The 13,081-nt window shown below is 37.0% G+C and overlaps 1 protein-coding gene across 1 annotated transcript in view; it reads left to right on the top strand.

The window, feature by feature from the left end:
- LOC149796794 (ATP-binding cassette sub-family E member 1) overlaps positions 1 to 13,081 on the top strand; it is a 52,422-nt gene that overhangs the window by 12,898 nt on the left and 26,443 nt on the right. The window contains exons 5-9 of the mRNA XM_089961445.1: positions 1,653 to 1,770; positions 2,700 to 2,837; positions 3,993 to 4,062; positions 5,687 to 5,783; positions 12,347 to 12,558. Coding sequence (XP_089817571.1) covers positions 1,653 to 1,770; positions 2,700 to 2,837; positions 3,993 to 4,062; positions 5,687 to 5,783; positions 12,347 to 12,558 — 635 coding nt within the window. The remainder of the gene's footprint in view (positions 1 to 1,652; positions 1,771 to 2,699; positions 2,838 to 3,992; positions 4,063 to 5,686; positions 5,784 to 12,346; positions 12,559 to 13,081) is intronic.

Here is a 13,081-nt window from a genome sequence, read left to right as displayed (position 1 = left end):
ATACACGACTACCCTTGATACTTTAGATATTAAATATCTAATACACAAATACAGATATAAAGGATACACGTGGCAGATATGACCACAGCTGAAATATAAAACGTGTTAGCAATGAGTCTCTTTGCGACAATGAGAATAGGACAGTACTACATAGCTGCCAACCCTCACAAATTTGGTGTGAATTTCACGTTTTCAGAGATTCATGGATTCACGCCACAAGCCAAAAATTCACGAATTCTCCAATCCTCGATTATTTTAAATCTTTAATAAAATAACCAATTTCCCGTTAAGCGCTAGTCGTAATATTTGTAGTTGCCGAAACGGTCCAGTACTGCTGGTCGCAATATTAGTAGATCTACAGCCGATTAGTACAGTTGGGCCGGTAAGCAAGCATTTTAGCCTATTTTAATCTATATGTATAAGAGTAGTTTTACAAATGCTTCTGAGAGAAACTGGGGCCTAACCGGAATTTTGCTTTGCATGTAAGATTTTGAAAAGGTCTTCACCAGCAAGGAAAAAGAAATGTATTACTCAAAAAGTGAAGCTTAATTTGGAATATATCAAAAATTGGCCATGCATTCTGCCATTAAACATTGATATTCACCATGCTTTTTGCACTCGGTGTGCCATCACGGAGACGATGTGAGGAAGCACGTCAGTTGCAAAAAAACACGTAGAAGTTGAGAAAATTAAGAGTTCACAGATTTCAGCTCTGGAATATTTTAAGCCATCGGCGGAAGACCTGCAGGCTACCAACGCTGAAGCATTATTTGTGAGTTTTCTTGTCGAACACAATCTACCTTTATCAGCTGGAGACCATGCTAAACATTTGTTCTGACATGTTCCCGGACTCGAAATTTGAACCAAAAGTGCTGCAGCTCCTGTGCATTCCTCACAGCAACAGTGATAGCGATAGAGTATTTTCTCTAGTGAAAAGAAATAAGAGACTTTAGGGTCTCCTTAGCTGCAGAAAATTTGTCAGCAATTTTAGTCACCAAGATCAAACAGCAGGCAAGAAGTCTGAACTGTTTAGAAAACAAATTTACAATCAAGCAGTTGAGGAAGTTCAGGTCTGCATATATGTAGTGTTTTAGTTTTATATTGCGAACTTGATATAGTGTAGTATTGACGGTCAGAGTGGATGGAGATATTGTCATGGTATTTTTCACTAATTCATGTCCAAATTCAAGACTTTTTATCCCTATTTTCACTAATTGTGAGCCTGGAAGGTTGGCAGCTATGGTACTAGAGGTGTCATTCTTAGATATCGGGGGCAGTTGGATAAAAAAAATTACTCCTTATACCCCTAATTATTAGATGCACAAGATATATTTGCCTTCTGTAAATGGCGAACATATGACAATAACATTCTTCTACACAGAATGTCATATATAACACGCACTAGTGGACATATAACCATGAAAAATTTATCAAAGTGATAATATATCACAGTGGTTTACATGACTGAATTTTTTTTTAAGCTGCGTTAAAAATCCAAATTACACACAAATCACACACACTCTTATTCTTAGAAACAAGTATGATAGAATTCCTTCTGATTTGTTTCTCTGCACCATGTGTCTAATTAGTAAGGTTCAGTCGGTACATGAACAGATTTGTGTTATTTGCATCTGTTTGTTTCTTGTTTACAGACTACCAACTCCACGCCCAGGTGAGGTGTTAGGACTTGTAGGTACTAATGGGATTGGAAAGTCTACAGCACTCAAGATATTAGCTGGCAAACAGAAACCAAACCTTGGCAAATACAATGTACGTATTTGTGGAGTTCCCTCTAAATATTTAAGTAGTACTGCAAAAGTTGTGTATATTACACTCCACTGTCGTTTATATTGTTAGCAGAGTGAATTTGGGGCCCCGAGTGGCCGAGTGGTCTAAAGCGCTCGCCATTACGGATCACTGCCATCTCACCTCTGTCTGCGTGAGTTCGAGTCCAGCCTCGGCTAACGTTGGTATGTGAGAAAGCCTGCCAGTAGCTTCTCGTGGGTCGGTGGTTCTTCCCTGGGTTTTCCAGGGTTCTTCCTCCACCAATTATACTGGCCGCCATGTATAGCCTATCTTGTGCTGAAAATGGCGTTAAACCCTACAACAACAACAACAACAACAGCAGAGTGAATTTATGTCAAAAAGAGAAACACGTGAGCATAACATTTGATTCTATTTTTTTAAAATTTTCAGTAGGTATCTACTTATTCTAATCGTCAGTTGCTGTCTACGGATTCTACTCATTTTCAGTCAGTACCTACATTTTCTACTTATCAATCAGCATCTTTCTGTTAAACTTGTCAGTTGGTGTTTACCTATTTTATTCATTGTCAATCAGTGTCTAACTCTTATACTCATTTCCACTGTCTTACATATTTTACTCATTTCTGCTCCGTCTACCTATTCTACTTGTCAGTCGGTGTCTACCTGTAAGGTTTACCATTAAACATGAAAATGACCACAGCTATTTTCATGACCATAAATTAACCAAAATGCAAGAGATAAAGTGCTTGCTTTGCACAACTGTTGTCATGGGTTCATTCCATAGTTTTGACATATTTTTTGCCCATTCAGAATTGGTAATTTTGGAGCTCTTTACTGATTTTTCTTGCAAATTGACACTGGCCCATCCCCAGACTTTTGCTGTATTGGTTCTCATCAGGTAGTGCATTAAGAGCCATTACTTTCTGTTGCAGGATCCTCCTGACTGGACAGAGATTCTAACCTACTTCCGTGGCTCGGAACTACAGAACTATTTTACAAAGATCCTGGAGGATGACCTGAAGGCTATTATCAAACCCCAGTATGTGGACCAAATCCCAAAGGCTGTCAAGGTATGTAAAGTGTGTTCTCGCTGTATTAGATATACATTGAGATGTGATCAGGAGACAGCAGAAAGTGTGGATGACATCCATTACACAGTAGAATTCACTCTTAAGTAAATGTCATCTTTGCTGCAGTGAATCAATTAGTGTGTGTAAGGGGTAGGGTGTTAAAAAGGCCATACAGGTATCTTTCTACTGTGTAATGGATGCTAAACTTGTAATGGATGCTAAACTTTGTATATTTTAAATTTAATGTGTTTAAGGTTGTGATTACGCAACTTCATACGTGTGTGTGGTGATGACATTTGTCAATGCAGAGCCTTTAAAAAAATTGTTGTTTGAAAGCATTAAATGCTTCAAAAAACTATCTTCTTTTTTCTTTTCTTCATGTTATTTTCTGGTACGCTTTTCTCATCTATGAAATAGCATCCTTTGTTGTGGTTTGATGAGTTTGTCTGCCATCAGAATGGCTGATAGCAATATGTTAATGCTGTGTCTGGTTGAATTTTTATCAGACTTAAATAAGCTTATTTTTAGAAGAACTTGAGCGATACAAGGCTCACTCGGGCCTCTTTTTTAGATTCCGTATTCTTAATCAGATGCAGTAATGCATACTTTCCGTTGGAGGCAATACTTATGTTCCAAATAATAAATCCAGGTGGCCTTATTTATTCATGAAGGAGAGACTTCTCCGGTGGCCTAGTAATTAGACCGTCCACCTCGGATGCAGGCGGTTGCAGGTTGGAACCACGGCTATGTCATACCAAAGATTTATATGGAAAAAAAGGTCTGAATAACTGCCTTGCTAGGCACTCAGCAGTAAGAGGTTAGTGTTAGGATTGGTCGGCCTGGTGTTAGGATAATGTGACTGGGATGGACATCATGCTACATATCTGCAGCATAATGCCTCATGCTAAACATCACTATAAACTGTCACACTGCAGACATCGTAGAGATATAACTGAAAAATTGTTCAAGCAAAATCCAATCACACTGTTCATGGAGGAAGAACTTACCTGGCATCTCTCCTTTACAAGGATAGGTTTCTTGTGAGCGTAAATCTTTCAGATGTTAGTGGCACTCCATTAAGTTCAGTTATAATGTCCGGTTGTGTTATTTGTAAAGTGGTGTAGTTCAATGTTTTGTCAATATTTCTTTCCGCAGGGTTCAGTACAGCAGCTTCTTGACAAGAAAGATGACAGAAAGGTTCAGGATACAGTCTGTGTACAGTTAGGTATGAAGATGCACCTTTTTCTCTAAACTGCGTAAATAGTGTGTGACGTAGGTTTCCTTTTTCTGCCGGCAGCAATGTTAGAATATTTTGTTTAGGGTTTTGCCTATCTGATATGGGGGAGGGGGCATTTGTTTTGTAATTGAAGTTGTAAGCTCCATTTGTTAAACGCACAAGGATGGCACTTTGTATGGTATCTGCTGTTATTCTATTTTTGTTTAATTTTCTATTGACATCTTCAAACCCTTATGATTTGACTAAAATTCTAAGTGCAGTTACCCTCAAATTAGGACTTGAGAAAAACTAGTCTTTTGGGGAGGGTGTTTGTTTCTGTTAACTTATGTTGACAGAAAATAACAGAGATTTATTTGTAATCTACTGTTTGCGTTGGCAAAATATAGCCAAGAGCCATTTTCAAAAATTTCAAAGAAGTTTGGTAGTGTTAAAAAATAAAACCTAGAGGAATACTGTTTTTTCATCATTTGTCTAATGTAGTAGTAAGTTTTATTTTGAAAAGTTGTTTCCTTTTGCTTATCATAAGTTCATTGTATTTTGAACCAGTTTCAACAGCATTAATAACCTCAGACAGTTGTTGCTCCATACATTTGTCAATGCCTAGTATCAAATTGAGCATTCTTTTCCCTATTGTATGTCAGAAACAGTTTGTGAGATAGAAAAGAATTTAGTGAAATTTTAACCGCTCCAGTGGCCTACATGGTTAGAAAATCTGCCTGGGATACAATAGGATTTGGGTTCAAACCCCACTCAAATCATACCAAAGACTTATAAAAATAGTCCTTGCAGCTGCCTCGCTTGGCACTTGGCATTAAGAAGTTTGTGTTAGGACTGGTTGGCCTGGTGTCAAGATAATGTGACTGGCTGAGACATGATGCCTCATGCTAGACATCGCTATAAAACTGCCACACTGCAGACATTGTAGTGATATGACTAAAATTGTTAAAGCTATGTTAAAATTTAAAAAGCACACAGTGAAATCTCAATATTTATCCAAAAATTAGGCTAGCTTAGCTATGTATAGTGATACTAAGTTGATATTTGCGTCAGAATGTGAAATGTTTTGATAACTGCATGACAGTAGGATATTGATCCAATTTCTTTTAGGGATACTCTTGTTAATTGTGTATTCATGACATTGTTTACGTCTCAGTTGAAGTTAATTAATCCCTGTTAATGGCCCCTACTGATTAAGCTTGCTTTGATACATCATCAATGGCTACATGCACACAGCCACACCAATAGCCAACTGACATAACTCATTGAGTTAACATAAACCAGATTAAAGATGGTCACAAACGTTGTGTCCATGCTCATATTTTTAGCACAAAAATTGGGGGAAAATATCATGACTGGTGACCTTGGTGACTGGATGTGTGAGCCCTGGTATTTTTCCAGCTCTCTGTTCACATTAACACTTTTCATTTTGATTAGTAGTAAGACCAGCAAACTTGGCCTTCTTTCATTGTTATTAAGCATGCAGTGTTGTTTGTATGTTTTTAGGCCTATCTAATTGCTAGGCCTATCTCATGATTGCCTATCTAATTGCTAGGCCTATCTCATGATTGCCTATCTAATTGCTAGGCCTATCTAATGATTGCTTATCTTTCAGACTTACTGAATGTAAAGGACAGGAATGTTGAGGATTTATCAGGAGGAGAACTACAGAGATTTGCATGTGCCATGGTTTGCATTCAGAAAGCTGACATGTAAGTTTGAAAATCATGGCATGGCATCATTTATCATTGATGGAAGCCCAACATTGTGAACACCTCATCATTGATGCAGGTGTCTCACATATCCATCTATACACAAAATTAATGTTATTGTTTAGACTTTTTGAGTATGCTCTGTACTGACCTTGCTGGCAGTCTGAAGGCCAAATTTCTATCTTATTTTGATGAATGATTATATAAAGATCTGGAGCAAGTTCTGTATTGAACAAGAACCAAGCTAATGAGGTGATCCTTGCATCTGATTGGCTGACCTTGTTACCCCACTGGAGGCCATATTTCCAATCCAGTTTTCATGATTTTAAATATATGCAGGTATCATCAAGATTTTGTACAAGTTTGATAAATATTAATAAATTGCCCTTGCCTCTGATTGGCTGAAATCGTCACCACTTGGAGAAAAAATATTTATGATAATATTTTGAAATATGGGTAAGTATTATCAAAACTTTGGATGCATTTGATAATGAGAGAGATCATCACATGTTAGTGATCTAATCGTGTTATGTCATGGCTGAGCTTGTTACCGTTCTGGGAGCCATGTTTGTGATCTGATTTTGATCAAACTTGGAATGTGTATTTGTATGATCAAGATCTTGGATGTTGGTGACGACGAAGGTCCAAGCATATTTATGATGTGATCTTGTATTGATTTGTGTCACTTATTACCACTTTAGAAGCCATAATTGTTATCCGATTTTGATCAACATTGTATATGGTCTTGCATCATCAAGACCTTGGTAAATTTCAAAAATAAGCATGATCCATGCAAAATTTTTATTTGATCTTGCATCTGATAGGCTGGCCTTGTAACTACTCTTGAAGCCAAATTTTTTATCTATAGTCTTTTTTTTTGTTGTTGTCATGTTCAGCGTGACTGATTATTAGCAAGAGATGGTGGATGCTAATTATTCCTGTATCTTTGCAAAGAATTTTATCACATTATAGTGAAATAGTTAAAATCAATCAAATTGTATCAATTTTGGGCATTGGATTACATCTGTGTTCTTACCATATACATTTGCATTTGCATTGTGAAATTGTTAACTGTTAAGTTATATAAGCCTTTTATACCAGATCAGGCCAACTTGGGTTTTCATGCTGTTAGAATTATTGCCCTTTTAACTTGTAGCTTCGTGTTGTGTATGACAGAATTTTGTAATTGCAGTTAGTCTCTCAGAGTTTAATATTACTGTGCTTGGCTTTACAGATCACTCTCATGTTACCTCAGTTGCCTGGGCTTGAGTCTCGTCTCAGCCATTGTGGGTATTGAGAAAGCTTGTCAGTTGCTGCTGTGGATTGGTGATTCTTCCTGGGGTCTTCTTCCACTAAAAATACTTGCTGCTATGTAAATTATCTTGTAAATGTATTAACCATGATATAGGAAAATTCAAATGACTGGTGATTAAAACTTTACTGCTGTTCACATTCTTAATTTCCACTGTGGACAAAACGAGTTAAATGATGTCATTTAGTTCTTTGCAAAATCAGTCTTTCAAGATGTTCCTGGTATAATACAAAAAGTTGCAAGAGATGTGTTATGCAGTGAAAATATTCAGATATTGACTGATAACTTGACGGTGTTTGCATAGTTTTGAGAATGTGTAGTTTGCTTCAAATGGTAATCATGACACATAACGGATCACTGGTCAGATAAAACAATTGCCATCATGTCTGTTTCATTCAGGGTTTTAAATTTGCTTTCCAAAAGAGAAAGCTTTCCAGTAGCTTCCCATGGGATGGCGGTTCTGTCCAGCAAGCATTTTGAAGCCAATGAAAGATAGTTTATCATTTTATTGTAGACAGCACTTCATTCTCATTAGCATCTAATTTTATAATTTTAAACCTATTGTAGCACGAATATTGATATTCTAAAACAGGCAACTTGGCTGCCTGTTTTGTACATAAGAATAGAAATGGACTCCGGGTAGCCAAGACCAAGTATTGTGGTAGCCCCTGGACTTGTGGTGGACAATTTGAGTCATTTGGGTATCTCTGGACATTAGGTAACCAAGACCCAGATATCTGGTAATCCAATTCATGTGTCCGCAAGTCCTACTTAATGACAATAAAACACTGCAGGATAAGAAATTATCCCGATATAAATGTTTTTGTCTTCTTTATGTGGCTAATGTAAGGTAAACTAATTAATCACTTTACTTGTCAGTTACAGGAACTCTATAGGAAATTCAAATGACTGATGATTAAAACCTTACTGCTGTTCACATTCTGAATTTCCACTGTGGACAAAACGAGTTAAATGAAGTCATTTAGTTCTTAGAAAATTTACTTTGTCTTTCAAGATAATATTGAGGAGGGGAAAAAAGTGCAAGAGAAGCATTTAAAGTATTGAGAAATATGTATTTAAATTATTGAGAGATTTACTGACAAATTCAAGATATTTACAGTTTTGAGATGGCATAATTTGTTTCAAATGGTAACCATAACTTCAGCTGTTTTTTGATAATTTAAAACACCTGCATTTTTATGACTCAGTTCAGTCAGAAATTTAAGTTTGCGTGACAGAAGAGAAAGTTTTCTTAGGTCATTGGTTCTTCCCAGGGTTTTCCTCCACCAAAAGTACAGGCCAACATGGATTGTCTGTTACGTGCTGAAAAATGTCATTAAACCATCAAACCAAACTAAACCGCCATTTAATTTACTAGACGTTGAACCCCCTTTATTTCTTTGCTTCAGCAAGACTGTAGACCTTTGGTGATGTGAGCTAAGCTAAGGTTATTTCTGTATTCATTGTTTGATAAATCAGGTAGTAACTCTAAATCCGGTGGTCAGATTAGATTGTAATTCTAAGTCAGATAGTAGCCCAATGGATTACCTATTACAACAAAATTGGTTGTACAACCAAATTTAGCACTTTATTAAAGACTTCCTCATTGTGAGCATTACTTAGATCCCAAGTTTATAAGATATTTGTGTATCTTTGGAAAACATTCTGCACCCACTGTGTTGCCTGTATTTTTATAACAATACCGAGATCCATCATTCTGATAAACCCAGGATTTCAGGTAGCCATGATCCAGTATTCTAGTAGCCCCAGGAATCAACGCAGCCAATGTGGTCTTTGTGTTGCTAGAGCTTGTGAAGTTCTATGTGACTCACTGTTATGCGTTGGGGTGGGGTGCTCCCAAATTTATTTGAATTACTGTGGAATTCCCACCCTGGCTCGTTTTTGTAGGAAGTGAAATTAGTGATAGAGAGAGGTAAAGCTCCGAGCCCCCAGTCAGCAATACCGACAAAAAAATTATTAAGAACACAAAGGTGAAATCCAAAAGAATAACAATTTAATACAAATTAAACGATATTAAGTTCTCAACCAATCTGTTTCCTCTCAACCATGTGACAACCTATTTCATCACGTGATTTTAGTGTGAGATGGCTTTCCCCTGTACTTGGTTTCTACTCATCTGTGTTTACTATGCCAATTGTTTTCCTCCTTCCGGCGTTCTCCGATTCTTCCTGTCCTCTTCACCTTCTGTCTTCCTTTCTCCTCCTCCTTTTCTTTCTCTCTCTCTTCTTCAATGAGGCTTGTTCCCCGCCTACTTCTATTTATTTCTCCTTCAACGGAGCTTGTTCTCCGCCTACTTCTGTCCTGTCTCTCTGAGACTCGGGACTTGACTAATCTGTCCCCAAGTCCCCAAAAGCTTCCTATGAAAAACACAAGGACGTTAGCATTTGTGTTAGCCATCTCGCTCACACTAAATCAACAATCAATCAATCATCAAGGTTATCTACATCTTTGGTCACGCATTCGTGCACATCGAAAAACACACGTTCTTATAAAACAACGTTGCAATTAGAGCTGTATCCTACCTACCATACAGAAATCACTAAATTGCGTCACATCAATATATATATTTCCTTAATCTCATTATTCTCAACAATATCACAGTAATCCGACGCATTTCTGTACATTACACTCCCACAAGTGTACACAAATATTCATATTATTTAAATTTACAAACTGTAACTATTTCCAAAGTTACAATTTAATTCAACAATTGCAAAATCTAGAATATCACATGAATAAATACACTAGTTTACTACGTAGTAACTAAATAGCGAAATACAATATTAATTCTGACGAGCGAGCAATCTACGTAATCATAGCTCATTTCTCAAGTACGCATGTAAATTAAACAATACAAGGGTAATACTATGTACTAACGATTCTAGTAAGTAAATATACATACTGCACTTAATTACAATGCCGTAACATTCTGCAACAATTGAGCAAATAACTCACTGACCTTTACGAAGCTTTCTGTCCTTAGAGTGTACTAAGAGTTTTCCCGCCAAATCACGAGTGGCTCCCTCGGAGTGAGTATATTCTGCTTTACCAGTACGACGGCTTACAAATCACTAATTCGTTATCAGTCGGGACGACTATTAAGTTCTGGTTCGAAAATTGATGGTTCCACCCTTCCTCAGTTCTGATTGGATATCAATTCTACCCCCAGTCAGTTCAGATTAACAGATGAGCCTCAGGCCATCTGTCAAAGCGGGGAGATTTACAATAGCGTTGAGGGCCCTTTGTTCTTAGAACAAAGCTTCTAACATCTGTATGCCAGTGTTAACACCTAACGGGGGTGGGGGTGGTTCTTGTACAAACAAAATCGCCGTAACAGTGCAGGGTCGACATACTCATTGCGCTAACCCATTCCTTTGTTCCTGACTTGCGTAATCGCAGGCAAACGTGACAGAGCTATTGTCCTTATTAACTTTTAGCTTGATGTTTTGTATGACAGAATCTTGTAACTGCAACAAGTTGCACATATTTCAGTGTTAAGATGCTCGGCTTTAAGGATCACTCACATCTCACCTCAGTAGTGTGGGTTTTGAGTCTTGGCTCAGCCAATGTGAGTATTGAGAAAGCTTGCCAGTAGTTGCTTTGGTTTGGTAGTTCTTCTTGGGGCCTTCTTCCACCCAAAATACTCACTGCTAGGTAAACTTACTTGTAAGCGAATTAACCACTATATCTATGTTAAACTTTCTCATTAGGAAATCTAAATGACTGGTGATTAAAACCTTACTGCTGTTCACATTCTGAATTTCCACTGTGGACAAAACAAGTTGAATGAAGTCATTTAGTTCTTAGAAGAATCATGTATATTGTCTTTTAAGATGGTATTGAGGAGAGAAAAGAATTGCAAGAGATGCATTGTGCAGTAGAAGTATGAAGATATTGACTGATAACTTGAGGATATTTACACAGTGTTGAGATGGTCTAGTTTGTTTCAAACCATTATCAGCAGGTCTGCGTGCTCTAAAGCACTCACCTTTTTGGATCACTGCCATCTCACTGCTATCTGCATGAGTTTGAGTTCCGGGCTCTGCCAGTATGGTACATGGAAAGGCTTCTGGTGGGTCAATGCTTATTTCTTGTCATTTCCTGGGTTATTCCTCCACCAGTTACACTTTATAGCCTATCTTGTACTGAAAAATGGAATTAAACCCATAGCAACAAATATAAATCACAGCCCCTACTGATTCCTGGTCCATAGTACTCGCTTTCATGTCTGTTCATTTCAGTCCAGATCAAGTTTGTTTTTCAAAAGATTCCTGTTATTTAGCTGTCAGTGTCTGTGTTTGTTTTACAAAAGATTCCTGTTATTTAGCTGTCAATGTCTGTGTTTGTTTTTCAAAAGATTCCTGTTATTTAGCTGTCACTATCTGTGTTTGTTTTACAAAAGATTCCTGTTATTTAGCTGTCAGTGTCTGTGTTTGTTTTACATAAGATTCCTGTTATTTAGCTGTCACTATCTGTTTGTTTTTCAAAAGATTCCTGTTATTTAGCTGTCAATGTCTGTGTTTGTTTTACAAAAGATTCCTGTTATTTTGCTGTCAGTGTATGTGTGTATAGTTGCTTTGCTTTACAAAAGATTCCTTTCATTTGGATGTCAGTATATGTATGCATAGTAACTTTGCTTTACAAGATTCTTTTTATTTGGCTGACAATGTATGTTATATAATTAGATTAATTTGCATAAACTGGGTATAAAATGCAAAAAGCTTGAAAATTATCAAAAAATGGTCATGCTTATTTGAGTTCATTAAACAGTATGAACTTGGTCTTGTTCCAAACAGAAGTTTCAAACTGCATGTTAAATCATATACCTCTTGCAATTTTACATGCATCTGTTGTCACCGATTGTCCATGCATAAAGGAAAGCTCATGACAAGGGTTGCCCTGTCAGATAATAAATTTGTAAATAATAGTAAACCAATGAACCTATGCATTTCTCTGTTTCTTATTAAAAAATCCATATGATTGATGATTAAGACCTGACTGTTGTTAACGTTTTATATTCACACCATGGACATGAGTTCAGTGAGGTACAAAAATACTCTTCACCTTAAAGAACAGGGAAACACAATCTCTTACCAAGATTAAGTAAAGCAATCACATGGCAAAGACAGGAATGGTGCATTTTAAAATTTTAAGTTGGTAGTGCATTAGAGATATCTTTATATTGGTTTATGATTTGATAATGATGCAAATCTTGTGTGACTCCTTCCAGATTTATGTTTGATGAGCCCTCCAGTTACTTAGATGTGAAGCAAAGGTTGAATGCTGCCAAGACCATCAGAAGTCTGATCCACCCTGACAAGTACATCATTGTGGTGGAACATGACCTGTCAGTTCTTGACTACCTTTCTGACTTCATCTGTTGTCTTTATGGAGTGCCAGGAGCATATGGCGTTGTGACAATGCCCTTCAGCGTAAGAGAAGGTTAGTCATAATTACTGAGATAGCTGTCCTGCCTAGAACTTGTAAACTTTTTGAGGTGAGATTTTGTGCCAACCTTGGGTAATCTTATTGTAGATGAATCACTTTCTTATTAAAAAACTGACTGCTGTCACAATTACTGTAGAAAGGTTTTCATTCCCATGTTCACTCAGCTTTGAAATGTAATGATTTAATTTATTTCTTTCAAAATGAATTTAATGTCAAACAATGTTGGTATGTCGTTTTGCTTCCTAGATTTTTCCCATTATATCGAAAGTTCAGAATATGACATATGGATAAACATTATGATGTCACAGATGAAAACGTTATTTGCATGCACCCAATCAGAGAAACAGTTAAACACATAACAGATATTCTGGGTCTGCCAAGTTGGCTGGAAACAGTCTATTAAATGCTTGGTCAGATGCTAAAGCTGCATGTTGTATAATTTCCAGGTTTGGGTATGATGCAGGGAAACACTTATTCATGTCAAACTTGCTAAAATTGCTCCATGAAGGTTTTAGAG

This window comes from Sinohyriopsis cumingii, chromosome 6 (genome assembly GCF_028554795.1).
Source record: "Sinohyriopsis cumingii isolate HCF-2022 chromosome 6, ASM2855479v2, whole genome shotgun sequence".
In the NCBI taxonomy this organism is placed as follows: Eukaryota; Metazoa; Mollusca; class Bivalvia; order Unionida; family Unionidae; genus Sinohyriopsis; species Sinohyriopsis cumingii.
The sequence above is the reverse complement of the archived record's forward strand: the minus strand, read 5'-3'. Positions and strand labels throughout refer to the sequence as shown.